This window comes from Chrysemys picta, chromosome 7 (assembly GCF_011386835.1).
Source record: "Chrysemys picta bellii isolate R12L10 chromosome 7, ASM1138683v2, whole genome shotgun sequence".
NCBI classification, from domain to species: domain Eukaryota; kingdom Metazoa; phylum Chordata; order Testudines; family Emydidae; genus Chrysemys; species Chrysemys picta.
The window spans coordinates 117,665,551-117,691,790 of NC_088797.1; the positions used below are offsets into that span (position 1 = coordinate 117,665,551).

The 26,240-nt window shown below is 40.2% G+C and overlaps 1 protein-coding gene across 29 annotated transcripts in view; it reads left to right on the plus strand.

The window, feature by feature from the left end:
* NRAP (nebulin related anchoring protein) overlaps window positions 1–26,240 on the plus strand; it is a 62,812-nt gene that overhangs the window by 17,663 nt on the left and 18,909 nt on the right. For 14 of the 29 annotated variants that reach the window (XR_010589328.1, XM_042855256.2, XM_008166336.4 and 11 more), the window contains 16 exons: window positions 2,122–2,226; window positions 3,169–3,276; window positions 4,000–4,104; window positions 6,565–6,663; window positions 7,155–7,259; window positions 8,369–8,476; window positions 9,426–9,527; window positions 10,055–10,252; window positions 10,469–10,573; window positions 12,954–13,052; window positions 16,206–16,310; window positions 16,801–16,908; window positions 19,876–20,187; window positions 21,395–21,499; window positions 23,706–23,804; window positions 25,670–25,774. Coding sequence is in view for 28 of the 29 variants with exons in the window: in XM_042855256.2 (XP_042711190.2) it covers window positions 2,122–2,226; window positions 3,169–3,276; window positions 4,000–4,104; window positions 6,565–6,663; window positions 7,155–7,259; window positions 8,369–8,476; window positions 9,426–9,527; window positions 10,055–10,252; window positions 10,469–10,573; window positions 12,954–13,052; window positions 16,206–16,310; window positions 16,801–16,908; window positions 19,876–20,187; window positions 21,395–21,499; window positions 23,706–23,804; window positions 25,670–25,774 (1,968 nt within the window). In the remaining variant the exon portion in view is untranslated. The remainder of the gene's footprint in view (window positions 1–2,121; window positions 2,227–3,168; window positions 3,277–3,999; window positions 4,105–6,564; window positions 6,664–7,154; window positions 7,260–8,368; window positions 8,477–9,425; window positions 9,528–10,054; window positions 10,253–10,468; window positions 10,574–12,953; window positions 13,053–16,205; window positions 16,311–16,800; window positions 16,909–19,875; window positions 20,188–21,394; window positions 21,500–23,705; window positions 23,805–25,669; window positions 25,775–26,240) is intronic. The other 15 variants (XM_008166338.4, XM_065552448.1, XM_065552452.1 and 12 more) reach the window with 9 other exon arrangements.

Consider the following 26,240-nt stretch of genomic DNA (forward strand, 5'->3'; position numbering starts at 1 on the left):
GCTCCTTTTACCCCCCCACTGTCAGTGGCCCGGGGTGACGGGGAGGAGGCAAAAGGGGCAACGACGCTAAAGTGCTTCCGTGGCAGTGCTTTAAGCAGGGTCCTTTGCCGCGGCAGTGTACGGGCCGATACTGGCAGCCCACTTTCACCCCTCACTTTCTCCAAGGAACATCCTTCCTTCCTCCTCTGCCTTTTTTTTTTTTTAAAGGAAAAGAAACCAGGAGTGTACATATTATAGACAGAGGAGATCAAGAGATGCAGAATTTTGTTTCAGATAAAGTTTTCCAAAATGTTGTCAATGTGATTTAGTGAATAGATTGTTGGACTGGTAGTCAGGAGACCTGAGTTCTGTTTCTAGCTCTGCCACTGACATGCTGTGTCACCTTGGGAATCTGATCACCTCAGTTCTCCCACCTGTAAAATGGGGGTAATGATACTTGCCTTCTATTGTAAAGTGCTTTGAGCTCTAAACATGAGAAGTGCTACATAAATGCTGAGTATTATTATTTTATTTTTCTGAATTTAAAATGTATTTTAGATGAGGCTTAAATACAAGTTCTACACTTAAGAACTTGCAAATTTTTGGGAAAAGATTTGCTTACCTATTTGAATATGAAATCCAAATCCAATATACAGCTGAGCTCTAATTCTGTACCCTGTTCTGCCTCCACATGTACATATGAAGTAATCAATGGGAAACTTGCATGTGAATTAAAGAGAAGAATTAGACCCGTAGTATCAGCACTGCGTGTACTAATTAATACTTTCATACAAGGAATTTCAATTTGACTTATAAAGTGACATCACTGTTATAGAGAAAGAGAAAGCAGCATATTTCTGATTCTGGCCAACCTCGGGAAGTCCTTTGCATGGCTCTTAATGCCGTGTTTCTCATTTTCTGGGGTTCGAAACATAAGTAATTTAGGATAATTCAGAAGTGTATATTACGATGTTTTAAAGGGTTTTCTGCAGATAATTGGAAAAATTAACCTTTGAAAAATATATGCAAAATGGGCCAAAATCCAATTTCCATTATACCTGTGCGCCTCTATTAATGTATAGAGAACAGAATCCAGCATCCTGTAAAAGACTGTCGCTTACAAATAATGCAAAAAAGACACATCTGCTTGTAAGAGAATCGTGTACAGGAATTCTCAAACTATTCTGAGTTGTTAAGGCATGTCCACTATTATCCAATTAATGGATGCAGTGCGTCAGGAGTATTCTCCAATTACCCAGAACAATTCAGCTGAAGTGCTAGGACACAACCTCCCACATTCGGGTACTCTTGCGATATCCAGTGCAAGTCTTCTTAGAAGAAACTTTCCAAATCTATTTTGTATCAGTATAACTGAAATAATGTGTCTGTTCTTTGGGGGTGCAACTACATAGTCTATTTGTCAGGAACATTAGCATGTATTAATTTGTTCATAGAATTGTGCTGTGATAGCTTTAGAGAAGAAGGATAACTTTTTCAAAATTGATATGTGATTCTGGATGCCTCTGATCTGGGGGCCCCACTTAAGAGGTCTTTAAGGGTATGTCTACATTGCAGCTGGGGGTGAGCCTCCCACCCTTGGTAGACGACTCACATTAGTGGAGCTCAAGCTAATATGGTAAAAATAGCAGTAGGAATGTTGCATCTTAGGCTCGATCTCCTCTACTCAAGCTTAGGTGGGTTTGAGAACCTGAGCCTCAACATCCACGCTGCTCGATGTTTGAGCACACTAGCTCGAGCTCTGCTAGTGCGGGTCTATCTGCCTGAACTGGGAAACTCACTCCTGGATGCAATGTAGCATACCCCAGGGGGCCTCATATGTAGATGCTGAGCTGTCAGCACTTTCTGAAAAACGTCTCGTACTAGGGACCCAAAGCTGAGACATCTAAAATCACTATTCGCTTTTTGAAAATGTAGGCCCCAAAATCATCATCAAGGCCATAGGGCTCACTATTGGAAAGGGTAAAATCAGAAGTGTGGAACCTACATTTTACAGTATGCCATATAATAAAATCATTTTATGTTAACTTATCTGGATTTAAGGTATGACTTATGTACATAGATATTTTAAGCAGTGAATTCAGATTTTGCTACATCTCACCCTTGTATTTTTTGGCTTCTAAGGTGAAGTACAAGAAGGATCTGGAAAACAGTAAAGGCCACAGTATTAACTACTGTGAGACTCCCCAGTTCAAGAATGTGAGCAAGATCTCAAAATATACCAGTGATGTAAGTCCTCAGTATCTTGCATGCAGTGCAGTGGAAGTTTAACTTAGCAGCTGCTGGAATCACAGTTCATCTGTGTGTGTTCCATATAAGCCTGAGTAAAAGCTGCATCGGGAGTTTGAATAGAACAGTCATTTTTTGTGTGTTTGTATAATGCTTAGCATAACAGGGGCCTGGTCTGTGACAACAGCTCCTAGGCACTACAATAATACAAATAATAATAATTAATATAGGGAAAAGAGATTACTTACTACAATGCATTGCTAATCCAATCAAAAATGACTATTAACATTCTTTGTCACACTTTCATTTACTTCATCACTTATGTCCATGTGTTAATTGAAGTGAAATATATGCAGATAATCTCAGGAGCCATTTTTTGAGATGTAAATTATTGAGCAGAACATAATTAAATATCTGTAAAACTAATGTTTATTATTATTGGTGTAGCAATAACTCATTTTAAAAACATCTTTAACTAAAATACGTTAGTAAGATGATCTCCATCAGCACAAAGGTAGGGCAGAATGGGTGACTATCCTAAATGAGGACACAAAAGAGTATTCATGCAAGAAATTTTAAAATATCATGGGGATTAATTCCTTTGTTATAAGTAACTCTTTCTCAGTTTAATGATCCATTATTTCTGAGGTAAATAATTTTCAGCAATGAAGTGAGAAGGCACCAAATTTGTGTGGCACGTAGGTAATTTTGGGAATACAATTGACATCTGTTGAAATGAAGGTCTCTTGGGAGGTGTGCCAATAGTTTTTTTTTCTTTTAAGGTGTCAAAATTGTTGTATAATCACGATGAGTTTTCATACGATAGCAACACTAGTGGATCATTTGAACCGGCTATATTTTCCTATGCTCAGTACCTGTCTCTTTGCTGTAACAGATAGTGAAATGAAATACATTTTCTGAGACGTTTGTTTTTGTGTATAGCTTAAATACAGAGAAAAATACCAGAATCAAATGAAAGGTCATTATGAAGGCATTGGCATGGACAGGCGCACTCTGCATGCTATGAAGGTTGGCAGCTTGGCAAGCAATGTAAGTCATTTGCACTTATATTATAGTAGGTACTGCGGTAGTATTCAGTTATGTAGATGTGTTCTCTTTTTTTGGTCTTTAATATTAGCAGCCTTCAATTGATGAGAAACCTTAGATCGAATTATGTTGTGAGGTGCTAAGGATGGATGTGCTGAGAAGACTATAAATCTTGGAAACCCTTCTGCACTAGTTTACACATATTTTATTATGCAGGAGAAGTTCAAATAATTCACTTAGGTATCCAATCCTGCAAAATACTGAGCTCCCTCAATTCCCTTGGACGTCAATTGGAGTTGAGGTTGGTCAACACAGTGTAGGGTCAGGTGAAAAAACAATCTTTAATGAAGGTTTCTGAACCCTGTAATTTACTGGATTAGTCACAATGCCATTTTGTTACATACCATTCCTTCAAGTACATTATTTACAAATCTGTAAGAAACTCAAGAACTAAGCTGAAAGATAAAAGAGATATGTCATAGGTGGAAGTTAAGTTAATGCTCCCACTGTTGGCATTGGATTAATTGTGTAGTTGAAAAAGAATCAATTAGTGGCTAAACTATGCAAATAATTTCATTTTCTTTGTCGTTGATGACATTGAACTTACTTTGTTTCTTGTGTTTAATATTAATATTATTGTTTCTCCTTTCCTCTTGACTGATAATTATTCAAACAAATGACAGCTTTAAAAAAAGACTGATTTTTTTTGTTCTCCCTGTGTTTCAGATAGCCTATAAATCTGATTACAAGCACGACAATGTTGACTACAATTACCCAGCTACACTCACTCCTTCATATCAAACAACAAGGAAGTTGGCTCCTTTGAAAGATGTAAATAATCGTATGGGTTTTCATGCTGTTTCTTGTATGGCTCATCTCCTGGAGGAGAAAATCTGAAGCCTAGTGTGTGATTTTATCCTGGTGGCAGACAGCTGGTAACACAAGGCTCAGTGGGGTCAGGAAGGCTGGGAGGATTGGGAATGGGATACAGCCCAAGTCACTGGTTTCAGTTCAGACCAGATTGTTGGTAACCTAAAGGTGAATTGGTGTGGGGAAGTTTACACTACTATTGCCCATACTGTACCTGCTGTATGGATAAATTGAGGACTTCAGTCTACAGTTTGTCATTCTGGCACCTTTCCAAGCACTAAATTCCCCCCCCTGAAAATATTAGCTGAATAGGTATAGCTGATCTCTTTTGTGGGTTCTTCAATACTTAATATTCTAACTACTAATGGTATTGTATTGCTTCTTCTCCAGCAATAGTTGCATTTTGTCTGTGGAAAGGGTTAGGGAGACAAGGAGGGGAGAAGGAGAATTTGAATTAACTATTCTCTTCCTCGTGCCATGTGGAAGACTTACATCCCCCCAAGAGGTGAAGCAAGAATGTCAAGGGCAGGGACTGTAGGCACCAACGTTTCACTTATCCAAGAACAGACTGGGCTTGGAGCATTTTTGTCTAGTACATGTTTGCCATGACTCCAGGCAGGACTTGTGCATGACTGGCATTGAGGCAAAGTGATTTAGGCCTGGTCCACACTAACCCCCCATTTCGAACTAAGGTACGCAAATTCAGCTACGTTAATAACGTAGCTGAATTCGAAGTACCTTAGTTCGAACTTACCGCGGGTCCAGACGCGGCAGGCAGGCTCCCCCGTCGATGCCGCGTACTCCTCTCGTCGAGCTGGAGTACTGGCGTCGACGGTGAGCACTTCCGGGATCGATTTATCGCGTCTAGACAAGACGCGATAAATCGATCCCAGAAGATCGATTGCTTACCGCTGGACCCAGAGGTAAGTGTAGACCTACCCTTATATGCTCCAAAGAAAGAACCTGCAAGCAAATACAGCATTAGGCCAAACCTGCTCAGAGGCTAGAGCTCACTTGAGCAATTTGGATGTGGGTTATGTGTATTACCACACAGCCAACATTCCCAGTTCTCAGATCATCATTAGCAATAAGTACATGTGGTTAAGTTTAAAGAAAAAAGGAGATTAAAAAGAAGAAAAGAAAGAAACTGTCTGCTGAAGAGAGCCTTAGATATCTACATAGAAAGAGTGAATATACTCTTTTAAGTACACTGATCGCTTTTGGCTTTGTGAGATAAGTCATGCAATTCTTCTAATGTGAGTTAACATGGTGGGTAGCAGAAGTGTGTATATGTGCAGGTGTCTCAGATAAAGAGGATCCTATTAAAATGGATTCATAGCTTTAAATGCCTTTGAATTACACTCCACTTCATGGCAAAAAAAGTTCTTAAAGAACTAGTTTTAAGCAACATACAATTTGCAATGTTTGGTGATTAACTACAATTTATATTAAGAGAATAATAATTGTGTCCTGCAACGTAACCCTGAGGCCTTTGTCAGGAATAGGTTTAAAAGAAAATTTCTCCACGACATTTTATCTTGCATAGTTTGGGGATTTAATATATTTATCTTTATAGATTATTATTGCTGCAACTGTATTCATATACTAGGAATTTAGTGCACTCTAATGCACTCCTACTGATGGCTGACATTGAAATGCTTTTTTCCCTGCACCATATATATTTTCCCTTCCATAACAAACTCTTACCATACAAGAAACTTTTATTGTCAGTTATTACATTTTAAAAACTAGTTAAAGACAAGTAGTAATAGAGCCCATTGGTATACAATTTGTTCTGTGTAACTATATGGCAGGACAGACCACTTCTGAAGTAAATTCCTGATTACAAAGATAAAAGGGATTCTAAGGCTATGTTTATACCATGCGGGATCGACACTCTGGTGCTTGATACATTGGGGGTTGATTAAGCGGGTCTAGTGAAGACCCGCTAAATCGATGGCAGAGCGTCTCCCATTGTCACAGCGCAGTTTAGACACTGCAGTAAATCGACCTAAGCTACGTCGACTCCAGTTACACTGTTCACGTAGCTGGAGTTGCGTAATTTAGGTCGACTTACTGTGGTAGTGTAGACATAGCCTAAGAGATATGCAGGATATTAATTTGATAGGAATGCTTTATAAGAACCAATTGAAACTGTGTCTCATTAATAAAATCCACACACTGTGTTTGAGGGAAGTTTGTTTTCAAGTAATAATCTCAGCACAGGGAATTTTCTGAGGATTAATTACCGGCTATGCTTAATCTCATCTACATCTCCTGGCTTTGGGAATTGTTCTACATGTCAGTTTTTATGACTTAAGTGGTGGGTTTACCCCAAATTTCAGTTAAACGAAACTTCTCTACCATACCTTTCACATGCCAATCTGAGCATTTCCTTTTTTGTTTCTTATTTTAACTTAGGTAAACTACAGACAAAGCATAGACAAGCTGAAGTACAGCTCTGTTACCAGCACTCCACAAATTATTCAAGCCAAAATAAACTCACAACAGCTCAGTGATGTAAGTCCTGCTGCCATTGACCATCTGTTTATTAGCGATAAGAAAATATTTTATTTCCTAATGTTCTCACTGCATATATGTCTTCTTTCTTGTTGATAATAGTTGATAGGTAGGTTTACAACTAAAACCATAGAAAATGAATGAAATTGCTTTCAAGGCCAAGTGGCCACATCAGTAGATCAAGAAATATGAAATCCTTTCTTGAACTTTGAGAAGTTATATAACTTCAGTTTCTGGCTATTTGATTTGTTAATACTTGTTTTTATTGGACTTGTCCTATAGGCCTATTTACATTATACCATTTACCTGGAATTTTCTTTGAATAACTAGGGGAAAGTTATATTTGCCTTTTCTTCTTATTTCCAATTTTGTTTAGTTATTACAGACTTATATTATGGCCCTTAACACATTAAAACAAACAATAATCACTTCAAGTTAGATGGAATTACATTTGGTTTATTGAAGGTAATTTGTTTCAATGTCTGTGACAGTTGACTTACCGAGCCCAGTATGAGAAAACCAAAATGAATTACACTCTACCACAGGACGTTCCTCAGTTAGTCAAGGCGAAAGCCAACGCTGAGCTATACAGTGAGGTAAGCAAAGTGACTTGCAAATGTAGATCTATGTATTGTCCTCAAATATGAGCAATAATGAACACACGGATGCTGAGACTGTTCAGGAAGAACTAGGCGTCTCTGTTCTGCCTTTATTCAGCAATCTGAGACAAAGTTATCCAGATTAGTAGGGATAAAATGTGAAGCACAACCTTGGAGTGAGATCTCATGAAATGACTTGAATTTAACTAGCAGATTAAATGTCCACACCACAAAACTGACCACCCAAATTAGTGCTCATTGGATGTATTACTCTTCTGGCAGGGCTAGTGCAAAGACCAAGGATTTAGATCTTGATCCAAAGCCCACTGAAGTCAGGGGAAAGGCTTTCATTGATTGCATCGGACTTTGGATCAAGTGCCACTGTTGCCAACTCTGATGATTTATCACAATATTTGGTGCTTTACTTAAAGCCGCAACTCTTGGAATCAGACAGAAGACAATTACCCCCCCACCCTGTACATTTATTATTTGCTACAAATCTCATTACTTTTAAGCCAATCTTGTGGCAATTCTGCAAGTCCTTAATGGGGATTTCGCACTCCATTGTGCTTCCTCCAATTCAAGGCGGAGGCGTATTGGTGGAACAATGTGGGAAGATGCATAGTGCCCGTGATGTACAGTTATTATCTCTATTGTTGTGATGGTCATGCCCAGAGGCCCCAACCAGAATTAGCCCCATTGTGGTAGGTGGTGTACAAACACAGAGGTAAAAATGGCCTCTGTTCCAAAGAATTTCGGGTGGGATTTTCAAAAGCAGCTGAGTGAATTGGGCACCTGACTTCCATTGGCTCTCAATCGAAGTTGGGCCCCTGACTCTTTTAGGCATTTCAAAAATCCCACCCTTACAATCTAAGTACTCCTGCCACCTGCTCTGTGCATAACTGGGGACCACAAGCTCCAGGAATGTTAAATCTGGCCTCTTCCAGAATCAATTATTTAACATAAAATAATGGTAAATAAATATATTATATTAGACTGAGTATAGTATATTTTTGTTTAGTTCCTCACGAATTTCCATGGTTGCTTTAGCTGTTTAGGCAGGTATATTCATGTTAGTGACATGCTATTTGTATTTCCGTTCTCAGATTAAGTACAAAGAAGGTTGGGAGAAGACCAAGGGTCGGGGCTTTGAAATGAATCTGGATTCCATGTCTTTACTTGCTGCCAAAGCCTCAAGGGATCTTGCCAGTGATGTAGGTTGTATTTAATTAACTAGGAAGTCAGCAATAGCATAGGGAAATAAATATGTTGTTTCACCTGGGTTTTTAAGCCCTGAATTTTACCGTTGTGCATTCATCTTTCTCGATGGTTGATGAACTCTAGGCAAATTTGTTCAGAATAATTCCTATAGGCAACCAGTCCCACTCTCCGAAAAATTGCTTTTTTTTTGGTGTGTATATAAAGAAATAAAATTAAAAAAAGAGCAGTAGCTCCATGTCCATGTTGTAAAATTCAGCATTTTGAATTAATTAGACCAACACAAACCTCACCACCTCCAATGCAAGAACAAGGCGTGCTTCTTTGATTTGCCTTCTTTAACATAAACACATAGCAGCATGTATATTTTAAAAAAAATCCTAAAAACAAAACCCTACCAAAACAAACCGCTACTCTGCATGCATCATTCTTTCCCCTGTGGAGAGGTTGAGGGAGAGAATAATCATGTATGAGAACGGTTAGTCAAGTTGCTTAATGAATTATTGGAAGGCATTCATATTACACTGCTGAGGGGAATATAACAACCTACAGAATAGAATAGAAGCTGTTTATGTTAAAATGAGTCAACCCCCGAAGACCTTGCTCAGTTTTTGTTTAGAACCCCATTACATATTTGGCTCAATAAGAACATCAGGATTCAATCCAAAACATTTTTCTTAAAAACAAAAGAATGATGTAGCTGTTTCAAAGGTTTTATATCTAGAAAAATATCCATGCGAGGAAAGGCTTAGCCCTTCTAATAGGTTAAAGAAGACACAACTAAGACCAACCTGATTGCCCTTCAGAATTCATAAGCATATTTGAGAGCTCTGAATTGGCCACCAGGCCCTACATTCAAATGGCCCGTCCCTAAACATACTGCATATCTTTGTGGCAATTGGAAAATGGTCTGTTGTTTACAGTAAATTATTTTCCTCTTCAAAGATTAAATACAAAGAAGAATATGAAAAGACAAAAGGCAAAGCAATTGGAAACAAAGATTCAAGACTTCTGCACTCTTTGCAAGTGGCCAAGATGAGTAGTGAGGTAAATGACTGATTTCTCTTACTTAAAAGATGTTTTTCATCATTATACTATTTTGCTAGTTTAGGGTTGGAGCTCTTGAACGCTGCATTGTTGGTATTGATCTTGTTTTCAGAAGAGGAAAGCACATTGAACCCTGTCTTGAAAAAACAAACTAAACAAAAACAAAAAAACAAAACCCATAGACTTTGCAAAGAGTTGCAAGATAAAAGAACAGAGTGAAGTGAGTTGGACCGTGTTATGGATCAATGAGAGGAATTGCCAGTGGAACCTGCAAATCGATGGTCCCATTTTGGGGCTACAATGTGGCCCCTTTTGAAACCTCAGTCCTACAAGTCTTTGCCTAATATGCAGCAGGGTGGGCAAGTTTATTTCACTCTATCGCAAATGATGATGGAGGCTAAGTATAGGTTTTGTGGATAAATAATGCCTGAGTATACAGTGATATCAAATAAAGTACTTATAAGCCATTGCTTGCTTTCTTGTTTCTCTTAAAATAATGGTGAATGTATTGTTCCTTTATATCCTAGATTGCTTATAAAAAAGGTTTTGAGGAGAGTAAGAGACATTTCCATTTGCCCATGGACATGGTAAACCTGAAGCATGCCAAGAAAGCCCAGGCTTTGGCTAGTGACCTTGAATATAGGAAGAAACTCCATGAGTACACAGTGGTTCCAGAAGACATGAAGACAAAGTGGGCCAAGAAGGCCTATGGACTTCAGAGTGAGGTAAGGTCAGACACCCCCATTTTAAATGTTGCTGCAGGTTGAGGGTTGAAGAGTTATCAGGATATATTAGGTGATCAAAATGACTTAATATTCCTTAGCACTTATATATCTGTTTTCATCTTCAAAATGTCTCTTCACAAATGCAGAACTGGCAAGTATGCATACTTTAACTGTCAGACTTGTGTCTCAGTCTAAAACATTTGTTTCCCTCTGTAGCTGCAATACAGGGCAGATCTGACATGGATGAAAGGAGTTGGATGGATGACAGAAGGGAGTGTTAATGTAGAACAAGCCAAAAAAGCAGGACATCTTGTTAGCGAGGTGAGCTGCACTTTCTGCCTGTTTTTCTGACTGGAAGATTGAAGCCTGGTTGGCCAGGAGTATAGATGCTGTATGTGTAATGGATTGGGAGACTCAAGTATATTGGAAATTTGAGATTTGTCTGACCTGATGGGGATGGTGCATGTGTGACAAGACGGTTTGGGAGATTTTGGGTTGCGGTTTGGGAAATATTTGCCCATCATGCAACTATACTCTTCTTCCCTGGAACTTAGTATTCGCGTTACAGGGCTCTCAGACAGATCTCTGTGTAATCATAATTGTTCCCTCCTTCCCTTCTCCATCTGCCTGCACCTTTAGCACTGGGAAACAATGGGATTTGCTGTTTTATTTTGTTTAGGCCATTTTTCAAATCCTAGTAAAGCGAGGAGCTAAAACGGCACACAGACTTTTAAGTGACATAAATGAAAAATTAGATGTTTCACAACCTTGTTTGAAACTTCCTTGCTCTATGGTCAGTCAGGACTGAACTTGCTCTGAGTCTTTGCTGGCAGCACTAGCTTGCAGTGCTCTTCATTTCTTTTCTTTAGTTCATTCCTGGCCTACCATTGCCATTAACCTCATGGGAATACACTTTCTCAACCTTCTCGCTCCAGTCTAGTGGTAGCGTTGGTGACAGTAAAGCAGGAGGATAGAAAGAAGAAACATTTAGGAGAAGTTTGAAGTTTGAAGAGGAAAAGGAAGGAAAAGAAACCTGTTAGAGTTAGTGGAAATCATATACTCTGATACCGTAGGCCTTTGACATCCAACTCTTTACTCCCGAAAATGAAAAATAAATATCAGAACCAAGGGAAGAAGCAACAGCTCAGATCCAATATCTTACTAGAGATGAACTGACATTTACTGCTGTGGCTTGCAATAGTAATGATCACTGCCACAAATATTTAATTTGTGGTGATCTGCCTGACACTAACCTCCTAAGATGAAAGCCCGTATATATTATTTTAAATATTTCTATTTCCAATGAGAAGCTGGCATTTTGTCATTTACTTGCAGAATGTCATTATGTTATGTTGCATACAATTGTGACAAAACCACACTGTTCTTAATCTGCCTCTGTCCCCTCTAAATTCTAAATACAAAGCAAAATGAGCACCTCTTTGAAGCAGAGCATGCTTTTTTAACTTCTGTTTTGTGTGCAGCCGGGAAAGTCCCAGTGTGAACTGATCTGTTCACCTATCAGTTCAAACAGTGGCTTCCACTGCCGAAATGTGATGTAATAGAAACACTCACATATATCCCTGCAACATGGAATGGTTGGTTTGATTGCTGAATCGTTAGATTAATAAACAGTCAATAAAGGTACATAAGAAGAGTTTGCCTGGTCTCCCCATCATACGCTGTCTTGAAATAGTTATGATGTATTTTCTTATACTGTCTCAAAAGCAGACAGAAATTTGTTATTTGCTCTGAAAGGAACACTACACCAGACTCGATTGTTGAGATGAATTCAGAATAGACTTGATCCAAAGGTCAATAGGAGTCTTTCTAATGGCTTCAGTGGACCTTGGATCAGGCCATTAAGGAATATTATGGTGTATTAATCAGAAGGACAGTCTTAATCATGCAAGGTGAAACTTTGGTTCCTTGCACAAAACCTCTGCAAAAGGGCTCACTGTCAGATACTAATGCACAGGGCTAAGCAGAATGGAATGCTCCTTCTGACAACCAAACCTAGAACCTGGGTGTGGGGCACCTACAGCTGCCACTACAGACAAGCCTCCGTAGTTAGCATCCGGTTGATATTGGAGAAAAGTGCCAGGGTAATATCTTGAATTGTCACAAGGTTCAATATGATATATAGGGAAAAGTTTGTATCAAGAGGGCTAAAATATGTCCTCTATGCTCTTTGTTAAATAGTACAGCAGCATTAAGCTCTTCCATAATCTAACGAACTACAAAAAGAACAACAGAAACTTGAGTTTGAAAAGGTTTATATCGTAAAATGTGGTGGTAACATGCACTGGGGGGCTCAGGCAATGGTAATGGCATGCAGAGCCTTTAAACTTCTCTGTTACTGGTTCAAATCCAGGCCAGGAAGGTTGGTCAATGTGAAACAAGAAAGAGATCTAGGTCATACAGTCAGCATATCTGGCATTAATTAGTATGCATGTTTTCAGGCTCAGCAGAGAGAACATGGATTGGGCATGCATATGGCATTGCTCTCAGCACTAGCAGTCATCTTGCCAGTTCAGGTTCAGAGAGGATAGACTGTGGAAGCTTACAATGCTGATACCTGTGCTCTAAACAAAAGACGTCAGTTTCCAGAACTCTCAGTCTTCCCCTTTCGAAAAGCACTGAATTCACTTGGGAAAATAAATGTGATAATTTCTGAATGCTCTTTTTTTTTTTTTTAAATCAGAGAAAGTACAGACAGAAAGCCGATGCTCTAAAGTTCACCAGTGTGGCCGACAGTTCCCAGATCAAACACGCGAAGAAAAGCCAGGAACTGCAGAGTGATGTGAGTCCTCACTGATGCTTTATCATTAACTTGGTAATTCTTGGGGACAGATGGGAACCACTGAAAAAGAAATTGGCTTCAGTTCTGAATCTTGCCATGGCTTTAAATAACTTTGAGCTTTACTTCTTAAATCTTTTATTTTTTAAAAAAACTTTCCCCTGCTTCACAGCTAGAAACCTTTAAACCTGATAGGAAACAGATATATGCAAAGCCTCAGACTTCAGATACTATGGTGATAAGGGCCATATAGGCATCTGGATAGACGGATAGAGACTAAACCGGATCCTTTACAACTTCTGCATTTGGCATGGACCTCTGCTGTTTTTCTTTCCTCAGTGAGACTATTCTGCCTGTCTCACTCAGATCCTTAACTGTACCTAGTGCACTTAAGACTGCATCTTTTTGAGCACAAATGCTTAAGCTATTTTTAGGGAAATAAAGCTTTTCTCAAGGTGACTATTTTTTTCCCCAATCCCCTTTCCTTCCTTAGATGTGAGAAATAGAGCAAGGACCCTGTCAGCTGGTATCTGTGAACTCCTGGCTGTGGTGAAGGCCCAGCTGGACCACAACCAGTTTTTAATTTTTCAAAACAAGGGACACCTGTTGTTAAATGTACTGATCACCTAATTTAGTGAGAGTGGTAACTGCTGATAGTGAGATATGTTACATGTTGTGACTTGAACTGAGGACACTGGCAGTTGTCCAGGTATTGCATGAGCAACACTTAATCCTCAGTTGGTTGGTCTTTCCTAGACAGCTGCCTTCTTTCCTTTTTTGTTCATCTGTGTTTTAATATGTAACCCTTCTGCCAGTGGAGCCGGCAGCAACCAGGGCTGGGTTCAATATCTAGGGGTTCCTTTTCAACAATACAACACGGAACCGGCTCAAGCCCCCACCCAGTAACCTGGGAAAATTACACTCCACCGCTGGGCGCCTCTGAGAAGCAATACTTCCCCACTCGCAAGCACAGAGTCTGAGTGTAGAAAAGAAACTTTTAATGAAAGACGGGACGTCTCTGGACATTAATTAGGGAAAATTGCTACAAGCAGGATTCATAAGCATAAAACTGTGAGCAGGACGCCCATCCCAGAGTGTGTGGGGCAGAGCCTTCTGCCTCATGTTCTTCAGTTTTACAACCAAAAGTTCCTTTTCTGTGCCTCTCTCTGCTCCCTCACCATACCCCACTCACAGCGGTTGTCCTTGGTCAGTGAGGATCCAGGATTGAGAGGTGCATCTGTGTGAGTTCACTTCCCACCCGGGGAAGAAGGCACCTGGCTTACTCTGCCATCTGAGCACTTGCTTTAGCTGGCTGCCCCACCAACCATGGTTCCTCTCTGCTGGCTACCCTTCTAGCCGCTCGTTCCACTCCCGCTGGCCGCTCCCACTGGCCAACTGTCAGTTACCTTCTGCTGGCACCTGCCTCTCTGCTATGACCTCTGCAGGTCAGTCTCTTAGTGATTTTCAATTTTTAGCAGGTGGGGCAGAAACGCTGTACCACCACAAGTGATTTCAGCTCTCATTTAAGCACTTAAAATAACAAAAGGCTCCTCATGGAGCCTGTTTAGTTCTATCTTTGAACAGTGGGGAGGAACAGGTTAAACCAGACCAGGAGTCCACACCTACTGGCTGGGACACCAAACCTCCACACCCCCCCCCCCCACCTCTTACTTTTCATTCCCCCCTGCTTTTAATACTAAAGTGATTTACAGAAGAACATAAGAATGGCCATACTGAGTCAGACCAAAGGTCCGTCTAGCCCAGTATCCTGTCTTCCGACAGTGGCCAGTGCCAGGTGCCCCAGAGGGAAGGAACAGAACAGGTAATCATGAAGTGATCCATTCCCTGTCGCGCATTCTCAGCTTCTGGCAAACAGAAGTTAGGGACACCATCCCAATACCAGCCAAAGTTGATCACTTTGAGCAACACAGCTCTATCTGCTGGATATCTTGGCAGAGGTGGTGTGTTCATGTAAATACAGTTTGCTCCTGAAGCCTCTGCCTCTCCCAGCTGGCTGTCAGGGGAGAACTCATTCAGATCCTGCTTACAAATACTTGGCACTTGCATTTTTGCATCCATATAGCTCAAACCTCTTTAAAAAGTTGGTTTTAAAAGTGAATCAGAAAAGCACGTAGGTCTCCTGAGTCTCTTCTCTTTTGTCTTATCCACTAGATTACTCTGCCTCCCTATAGCTATAAAGAATATATCTTGAGGCAAGTTTGGTAGCCCTGGAGTTAGGGTTCTGTGCCACTTTGTGGGAGACACAACTTCCCCCCTCCCCTTTTCAATCTCTATGAGATGCAGGATGTTGAGCCTTTAAGCAAAATGTAGCTTTGAATGCAGCAACCTTCTAGTCAATCCATGAGCAACTTCAATGGATTCTGAAGCAGAGTGTCTCATCCTGGAGTGTACGCGCCGTTAGAAATGCACTGAGATGTAAAATGGAGGTGGTTGCTGCTTCAGACCATTAAAGATCCTTGGCACTTTCATTTAAAGCAGGGGTGTTAGCCCTGGCCAAATTATAATGTGGTTAATTATATCCAGCTCACATAAATACCCCCTGCAGATTTAGTTGCATTCTGTATTCTTTTTCATTTCCTGCCCTAAAATGTAGCATTGCTGTGTGCTATTAAACAACTTAACTCATTCCAAGACAGAGGCAGCTACATTTCCATGATAGATGAAATAATGTCTTGTGTAAACTTTGTACAGAACATTAGTTTGTATCAGCTTGTATGTCTATTGAAATAAAGTACTTTGGGATGAATAGCTCTGTATAAATATATCATTATCCCTCCCTCTTTGGCTAAGGAAGACCAATGAGGCACAGGAAATTGAGGAAAGGTAGTATAGATCAGGGTAAAATAGAGAATCCCAATAAAAGGGTGTTTATTATTTTATGAAGTGTGTGTGTTTTATATCACATCACTGACCATTAATAATAAATGAATTGGCTATCCTGGAATTGATTTAGGCTGTATGGGAGAACATCTCAATTCAGGTTTTGGAAAAAGGACCCTGATTTTAAAGACTAAATCATCAAGTAAATTTCCCTTTAAATATTCTTGCCTGTTTCTTCCCATAGACTCAATTGGCATTTGAAATTGAACATAACCTGATACTATTGACATTATTTGTTTTGTTTTCTATGGACAGGTTGCATACAAGTCAGGAAAAGAGCAGTTTCTTCATCATTACACCATCAGCAAAGACGAACCTCTCTTCATACGGGCCAGAGCAAATGCTGCAAATATTAGTGAGGTGCTGTATGGTTGGGGCTGGGCACCACCCCTTTAACTTATCAAATGGTATTTACTGCTGTTGAAATAATTGCTCTATAGTTAATAGAAGGACATTTCCCTTAAGCTGATCTGAATGTTTAAATTCAAAAACTTCAGAACCAAATTATTTGCTTTTGCTTGAATACCTGGCCGGTTCCAGTACTGCTCTGAAGGCTCCGATCCTTCAAAGTCTTTAACACATTCTCAACTTACTCATGTGAGTAGTCTCACTAGTTTTAGTGGCACATGAATAGTTCCTTTCAAATCAATGGGGGGTGATTTGTGGAGGAAATATTACTCAGTGTGAGTAAAGGTATCCGAATCAGGCCCTTAAACTAAGTTGTTTGGTACAGGGGCCGTCTCTGACTACCATACTGGAGCTACAATCTTATATGGATCTCTGTGCTACTGTAATGCAAATTATTTGTGTTATTGATAATAAAGTAGTGCTGTTACTGATATCTCTTTAGAAATTGTACAAGAGTAGCTGGGAGAAGCAGAAGGAAAAAGGATTTGAACTTCGTCTTGATGCACTGTCTTTCTTGACAGCTAAGGCAAAGAGGGATCTGGCAAGTGATGTGAGTATAGATTCTAATTAGATGGTATTCCGTAATTAACCTGATGGTTTGTTGTAGAAAAATGTTAAACCTTCTCAACAAACCTGACCATGCAACCTCTTCCCCAGCCCCTTCTAGCCCTTAGGGTGAATGTTCAGAACCAGAAACTGACCAAAAATTTGCAAGTGGCACTGCAGAATAGTGCATCTAAGTCACTGGTCTGGCCAATAAGCCAGAAAATGTCTGGATGAGAGAGGCTGTTTTTCAAAGAAATAAAGATTATTTTGGCTGAATTTTTTATCTTTTTAGATTGACATGTAATATTGAAAAACCGCTTCCTCTTTTAGGTAAGCCTAAAGCCACTCTGATTCCCTTTTGGAAACAGACATGTTGATTACTTGCATGGAAAGCTCACAAGCCTTAGAGACTAGATCTTGCTGTTTTCTTTCCTGTGCTACTGTGAAATCATAGGCATCTCAAAATATAATTGGCATTGGGAATCATCATTCATAGAAACTTAGAATATCAGGGTTGGAAGGGACCTCAGGAGGTCATCTAGTCCAACCCCCTGCTCAAAGCAGGACCAATCCCCAACTAAATCATCCCAGCCAGGGCTTTGTCAAGCCTGATCTTAAAAAAAACTCTAAGGAAGGAGATTCCACCACCTCCCTAGGTAACCCATTCCAGTGCTTCACCACCCTCCTAGTGAAAAAGTTTTTCCTAATATCCAACCTAAACCTCCCCCGCTGCAACTTGAGACCATTACTCCTTGTTCTGTCATCTGGTACCACTGAGAACAGTCTAGATCCATCCTCTTTGGAACCCCTTTCAGATAGCTGAAAGCAGCTATCAAATCCTCCCTCATTCTTCTCTTCTACAGACTAAACGATCCCAGTTCCCTCAGCCTCTCCTCATAAGTCATGTGCTCCAGCCCCCTAATCATTTTTGTTGCCCTCTGCTGGACTCTTTCCAATTTTTCCACATCCTTCTTGTAGTATGAGGCCCAAAACTGGACACAGTACTCCAGATGAGGCCTCACCAATGTCGAATAGAGGGGAATGATCACGTTCCATGATCTGCTGGCAGTGCCCCTACTTATACAGCCCAAAATGCCATTAGCCCTCTTGGCAACAAGGCCACACTGACTCATATCCAGCTTCTCATCCACTGTAACCCTTAGGTCCTTTTCTGCAGAACTGTTGCCTAGCCATTCGGTCCCTAGTCCTCATTGATCTGTTGTGTTTCTAGTGGGATCCTGCAGGGATTGGTTCCTGGTCCTTTGCAATTTAATGTTTTTGTCAATGATCTGGAAGAAAATATACAATCATCACTGATAAAGTTAGTATATGAAACAAAAATTGGGGCAATGGTAAATAATGAAGGGGACAGGTCACTCATACAGAGCGATCTAAATGGGTAAGTGAGACACTCCAACAATATGTGTTTTAATACCACTAAATGTAAATGTATACACATAGGAACAAAGAATGTAGGCCATATTTACAGGATGAGTGACTCTATCCTGGGAAACTGTGATTCTGAAAAAGAGTTGGGGGTCATGGTGGATAATCAGCTGAACATCAGCTCCCAGTTCAACATTATGGCCGAAAGGGCTAACCCGATCCTTGGATGCATAAACAAGGGGATCTCGAGTAGGTGTGTAAGCGGGTGCAGACTCACCCCTGCGGCGCCTCCTGCTGGTTGTCCTTGGGAGTTAGCATCCAGCCTCCGGAGTGCCCTCTTCAGGCTGGTGTCTCGCCGCCACTACTGGCCCCCGTGTCCCTCTCAGGACCCTTTAACTGGGTGCTGCTCCCTGGCAGTACCCCCACAGTTCTGGGTCTCCCCCTCCCAGGGGAACCCCCATCCACTATTCCCACTTTGCCTCAGTCTTTGCTACTGCCCAGTCTCCATCTAGCCCCCGTTCACTGGGGCAGACTGCAGTATAAGCCACTCATCATAGGCAAAGGGGTTCGGACCTGCTGCCTCTGCCTACCCATGTGCTGCCCCATTGCAACCCTGCACCTATCTGGCCTGTAGTCAGACCTGCAGCCTGGGGCTTTCCAGGCTGGAGCTCCCAGCTCCCCTGGCCCTTCCCCAGCCCTGCTCCCAATCTAGGTGTCTTGCTTAGGTCCCTGCAGCCAGGCCCTTCTCCCTCTACAAACAGAGGGAGACTGACTGGGCTCCTGGCACACTGCCTCTTATAGGGGCAGCCCAGGTTTCCAGCCCCAGCCCCAGCCCCAGCCCCAGCCCTCTCCTGGGCTGTTTTAAACCCCTCAGGGCATGAGCCACCCTGCTACACGGTGTAGAGAGGTTATTTTTACCTCTGTCTTTGGCACTGGTGCAATCGCTGCTGGAATACTGTGTCCAGTTCTGGTGTCCATAATTCAAGAAGGATGTTGACAAATTGGGGAGGGTTCAAAGAAGAGCCTCAAAAATGATTAAAGGATTAGAAATCGTGCCTTATAGTGATCGATTGTGCTCTTTCAGTCTATTTACCTTAACACAGGGAAGGTTAAGAGAGGACAAGTACAGTCTGTAGGTATCTACATGGGGAACAAATATTTAATGGGCTCTTCAGTCTAGCAGAGAAAGGTGTAACATGATCCAATGACTGGATAACAGCGAGAGTAGTTAACCATTGGAAAAACTTCCCAATTATCGTGGTGGATTCTCCATCGCGGGTAATTTTTAAGTCAAAACTGCATGCTTTTCTAAAAGATCTGCTGTAGGAATTATTTTGGGGAAGTTCTATGGTCCTTTATGGCCTTGGAATCTATGAATCTTTGAGAAGAGTTCAGTTTCCAAATGTGGATCTCACTACTGTAGTGTTTCTACCAGAGACGGAAAGGCAAATGCATTTTGGGAGAATCTGAATAATGGCAAAAAAGAAATGCCGTCTTTACTTTAAGTTACCATTTGATTGTTAATAAATGGCTACAGCCCAGCTGCATCTCTTTGTATCTATGATCCATTTTTTCTTCTTCACAGATAAAGTATAAGGAAAGTTATGAGAAGACCAAGGGTAAATTGATTGGAGTGAAAGACGTGAAAGCAGACTCACAGATAGCGCATTCTCTCCAAATGTCCAAGTTACAGAGTGATCTGGAGTATAAGAAGGCATCTGAGGACACAAAGTCTCAGTTTCATGTCTCCATGGATATGATAAACCTTGTCCATGCCAAAAAGGCTCAGAATTTGATCACAGATAGAGGATATAAGACAACCCTGCATTGTTATACTGCTCTGCCTACTGACATGAAAGTGGAATGGGCCAAGAAGGCCTATGGTTTGCAAAGTGATGTAAGTTCACAATCTCATACATTGCTTAACTGTTTTATTCAGCTCTTTCAGATGGTTAGGACTTAAATGAATTTCTATAGCTCATGAATTAAAATCTAGGTTTATACATTTAGGACCAGAAAAATATACCTTATACATTGACAAAAATCCATTTAGAACATAAGAACATTTGAATAAATGAAACTTTTTGTAATGGACAAATGTTTTTTGGATCTGAAAATGGAGTCCTTAGAATCAGCACATATTTGCCCGAGTATGTCAAGTCTTTGTGCTTGCATAGCATCTTGCAGACATTAATTAATCCTCAGGACTCTCCCGTGAGGTTTATTATTCACCTTTTGCAAACAGGTAAACTGAGATAGAAAGAGGCTAAATAATTTGCCCAAGATGATGACAGAATCAATTACAGAACCCAAGAGTCCAGAGTCCGGTCTCTTGCTTTAACCACTAGAGACACTGCCTCCTTTATGTGAAAGTGATATGTGTTTGCTGTAAGACAGACTTGCCTCTTTAATGAGTGAGGCTGGGGTTTTTCAAAGGCACCTAAGGGAATTAGGTGCCCAAATCTCCTGGCAATTTGGTGTGAGTTGTGGGCCTAACTCCCTTAGGCTCATTTGAAAATTGCAGCTTTGATGACTGGCTATTTTGTTGCTTGCGGGCAGGATGGTGAGAAGCAGGGGCTTGGTCTCTTGTTGTAATTGCTGAATAGAAAAATGTCACCAGTGTTAGGGGAAAGTGTTCATTTAAACGCCCTTCACCGTTCCAGGTCCTTGGACGATATCAGCTGAGACCATTTCCCCTCATTGTGACATTTTAAGTGTTACAAGAAATCCTCTGAAACAGATCTATACCCTCAGAATCCTCATTGTCTCTGCAGTGTCCTTTTAAACAAAGAATATCCAGGAAGATACTGCATACGATGAAACAAGCCTACTTTTTGTATTCAGAGTAAGAATTGAAGATGACAGTGAGGGAACAGGCCAACCTTTTTAAAAGATTGCCTTGCAAAGCATACAGCAGAACTGATAATAGATGGTTATACTGCCGTCTCTCTGTATTTTTTTGTTTTACCTGCAATTGCGCAGCCGTGGATAAAACAAAAGCAGGCACTAATTTGACTCAGTTGGTGTTCCCGATATGTCTGAATCCTCTAATGGCACTTTAAATGTATGAGCACCAACAATGGGGCATTTTTTCCCTTTGTCAGAACCAATACAGAGCAGATTTGAACTGGATGAAAGGAGTTGGATGGATAGCTACTGGGTCATTAAATGTGGAGCAGGCTAAGAAGGCAGGAGAACTCATTAGCGAGGTGAGATTTCATGACAGCATGTAACAGAACTTGCTGCATAATGTGTGCAAAATGTCTGTATAAAATTAAAATAATTTCCACTCAAAGGGGAAAGAAAAAGGCATACCACATGAAAGCCCTCAAAACCAGGAATAGGACTGGTAATTAGAGGGAAACCAGATACCAAACACACACCAGTAGGAGTCCATCTAGCCTTTGCAAAAACAAAGCAGGTGACAAATGATATTATGAATAATAATGACAATCAAACAGTGCTCAATTGCTACCTACTAACCTACCTTTTTAATGAAGCAAAACAGGAGAGATGATGAAAAGATGCACTTATTGCACCCAGAGCCTCCTTTTGTACACGTTCTTTCTTTCTCTCTTTTTTGTATATATTGACATGGACATCCATGTGGATCTCTCTCGATCCAGCTGTCTCTGTCTGTGGATTCTGATCCTTATTATCCCCATGACTCCCACATTACCCACTCAAAAAGAATGCTCTTTAGATGAGCTCAAGAATCCTTTGTGCCTGTTTTTGTGGTCCTTCAAAGGAGCCACTGGCAGAATCGGTTCAATAGTTTGCAGATTTCTGAAGGAGGGCCTGTTGACCAAATCTTCATCAGTAGAAAACTGAAAGACTTACAACACGTTAGATAGCCAATGGTAAAACCTAGAAGGGTCACCTGTCCACACACTGAGTATAAAGATGCACCAAATAATTTAGCTTTTCAGTTATCCTTTAGCATGTGGCTAAGTGCTGGCAGTATTGACATATTTCCATATAATCTTCAGCAGTAAGAGAAAACAGACTTTTAAAAGACAGTTGACCACATATTCGGCCAGATCTGCTAAAGCCAATGGAACTCTGCCTGTTTATACAAGCTGGGAATCTGGCCCACAAACTTTTAAATCATGCAGATGTCACAAAAATCTGCATTTCATTGTCATTAACTGGACACCACTGTCAGTAGAGAGGCCAGTGTTTCAGTAGGATATGAAGGCTGAACCCCTTGAAGTGGTCCCTGTAGGTGAGGTTTGGCCCACATTGGCAAGATAGTTTAACAAAGTTGCATTGCTACTGCCTATGTTGTGTCTGTTCTGTCTTCGAATACAGAACTTCAGACTCCAAGACTGTTAATCTGGCCTTTTTTATGAACACTAAATAATATTGTTTGTTTATTTAAAAGTCTGACCCCATCTGGCAAGATGGGATTAAAAAGCATCTCCAAGAGCAGTATCTCTTAGCACTTAATTAAATGAATTTCTAGTCAATTATTCTACAGATCTGTTTTCAGTTTAGGACAAATTCTGAGAGGTCCAAAACCACCTTCATCTCCATAAAGCCTGTAGGTTTTACAGGTTGTTTATCACTTAAGGATTTGGCCCTGTAGCCTAAAAATTGTGTTAAGGGATGTAACAGGGATAGGGATTTAGACTTGGACATTGAAATCTGAGCAGTTTCTAAAAGAGCCACAAACGCCCCACTCAGGCAGCAGGACTCTGTGTGGAGTGGAGATAAGACTGAAGATGGAAGTAGTACAGCCTAATGCAGGAAGAGTGGGTGCTGATTTGACTGCTACACGTGTACGGCCTTCAAGGATTGGGCCATATGGACAAAGTGTAAGCTTGACAATATGCAGCCTTCATTTTAATTATTTATATTTCAAGACCTCTCAGAAGATACTATGGGCCCTTTCAAATAAGCGGAATTAATCTCAGCACCTGTAAAATATGCAGCAATAATTAAACACCGTATTAGTGATCTCAGTGCAGTCTGCCGTTCTCAGGTGTTAGCAGGAAATATAAAACTTCCAACAAGAAGTGTAATCACGACCTTTTTTCGCGCAGTTCGAGTGGGTACCATTTCTTGTTTAAAGGAACTATAAATAAAAATTGTAATCAATTGTACTGTGTTTGAAGCCACTTAAAAAATGCTTTCTTACCATGGGTCCCAGAGTATTCTAGTAGGCATAATCTGATTTTGAAATGTTTCCTTTATATTTAGGTAGAAATCCTTTAATATTAATCGGTAAATGGCTATTGTTAAATTGAAACAAATATTAATCTGAAAGTACCTAGGACATAAAGATGAGGAAAGAGGAATTATAATTATGTTCACAAATTCACTCTAATCTCGAGCAACCTATGATTTTTCCCTTTCAAATAGCATGAAAGAGCAGCACAAAATTCACAGCTTTGATCTTTTTCTGCTCAACAGAAGAAGTACCGTCAGCATCCATGTGCTTTGAAGTTTACCAGTATTAAAGACACTCCTGAGATGATCCAGGCTAGAATTAGTTATAACCAGGCTGTGGATGTAAGTTATAATGTATATGCATTATGATTATAAGAGTGGTATCCTCTTTGAACGACCTGACTGAAGAACTGGTTTTCTCTTTCTCTCTCTAAGATTATTCTTGGGAACCATGAAGCTTCTATGTTCTAGTGAGGTGCACCTTACAAAGGGCATGATTTTTACTTAGTATGGAAGTCTTCTACCCACAGAGCTCCCATTGAAGTCAATGGAACTTCCACACACAGAAGGCTTTCTATACAAAAATATTTTGCAGGAATATGATTTGGGAGTGGGACTGACCTGCCTTCCTTATTTAGAAATTTTTGACCTTTTGAGGTCTAGCACAGAAAAAAAAACATTTGCGTGGTTACTATTTTCAAACCCAGATGTTTTAAATTTTAGATTCTGTTGAGACTTTAGAAACAGAATGTGAAGTGACGTGACGACAGAAAAAATAAATTAATAATTTTAGGCTGTCATCCTGCTGAGAGAGAAATCCAGGAGGAGGAACCTGAAAGGTTTTTGGTCTTTATTTTTAATAGAAGGACTATTTGAAATTGTTGTAGGCTTAACTGAGATAATGTGGAAGTGAATAGTATAGTAAAGTCACCCAACAAAGACAAGTTTCAGCCAAGAGAGAATGTTTTATTGAGGAGAAAAAACACTTGTGAAAATAGGTATTTTTAAAATCAAGAAAAAGATGACAGACCTTTGTGTAATGCAAATGCTAATGTGATATTCTAGTACCTTTGCCTTTGGTAGACTTAATAAGAATCAAAATCCTTAATACTAAAGCAGGGTAAATATGAGTTAGCACTCAGTGTCTGCACAATGTTACAATTACTCCATGTTTGGAGCTGTCAGTGGCTTTCCACTCGGGAGCATCTACAGAATTGGGCCCCTCTATATCAGTGAAGAGCGGGCAGAGTAGAGTATTTGAGGAGCATAGGGGTGCAGTCTAATGGGTCTCAAGCTGTGGACTCCCTAAACACTAGAACAGACAGAAAATTCTATAGGGAAGGCAAGTAGATTGAAAGAGAAGATGGTCCATGAGAGGATCTCGCATTTACAAAATGGTCAAAAGCAGTCAAAATGTTGGACAATTGTACTAGTCCTCCCAGTAGGTACATTGTAAAGCTAAATGCAAGGGGAAACTGAGAGGTAAAGTGGAAAAATCTTTCAGAAGGTGTAACTGCACACAAAAGGTTTAGATATACTAAGACATTTATTGTATGCCAAGTATCAGTTCGTTATTTAGAATATGTGTATTGGTAGCACATGTAGTAACAACTGCAGTGTTATCCTACAGAGTTGACTACCCAAACTTTCAATAGTCCATAATTGTCCCATTTTGTTCTATAAAACAGGAGATGGTAAGATGACTGTCTCCATGTGCATTTACTCATTGTTGACAATCATTTTAAAGAGGTGTGCCAATGGATCCACAACTCCCAGTGATTTCAATGGGAATTGTAGGTGTCTCAGCCACTCTCAGAATCAGGCCCCTCATAGTTGCAAGTCCTTAATGAATAGCCTGTTAATAATTAGCTATCTCTTTAGTCACATATTAAATTGATAACAGTTTTTTAATATTCAGAAATCTAGGGTCTTGCATTGATTTCTTAATATTCAGAAATCTAGGGTCTTACATTGATTTTATACCCACGTGACTTCAGTTTACCCTCCCAGTTTACCCTGCTTGAGAGAAGTATCAGGCCCCAGCTCTTTTCAAGACCTCTCGATGAATACAGTTGCCTGCATTTATTAGTACTGCTGTTGCTTTTCTGTATTCTTTGCTTTTAATAAACTCAGACCTTATTGTTTTTATCTCAACCTGTGATCGGATGTGTAGTGAGTGTTCTATTTGAAATTCTTCTGCATTTCAGAGGCTGTACAAGGAGCACGGAGAGAACATAAAGCATCATTATACACAAACAGCAGATCTTCCTGAAATCCTTCAGGCTAAATTAAATGCTTTGAATATCAGTGAGGTGAGGATATCAGAATCTGGTCTTTAATGTTTCAGAGAAAGAGTGAAAAACATCCCTAGAGTATCTTGCCAATTTTACAGTACTCTATGTACTTCCTGTCCCTCATATATGATCATTCTATGGCCCGATTATCCTCTTGGTAAAATAAGAAATCAAATGTGATTGGATATTTTTATAAAATACATGCTGTAGGAATTACTTTGGGGAAATTTTCTGGCCTGTGTTATACATGAGAATCAGACTAAATGATCACAATAGTCCTGTCTGGCCTTGGAATTTACAAATCTATAAGTCAGACCACTAGACAAATTAGAAATGAACAACCGAGAAAGTGAGTTACAGCCCCATTACTGAGACTTGTGTTCTGTTGTACATCTGTCTTGTATTGATAGCTTTATTTATACCAGCCCCATCTGTTTGAATAAAATGTAGCAAACACAATGATGCTTCTATTATAACAACAAAG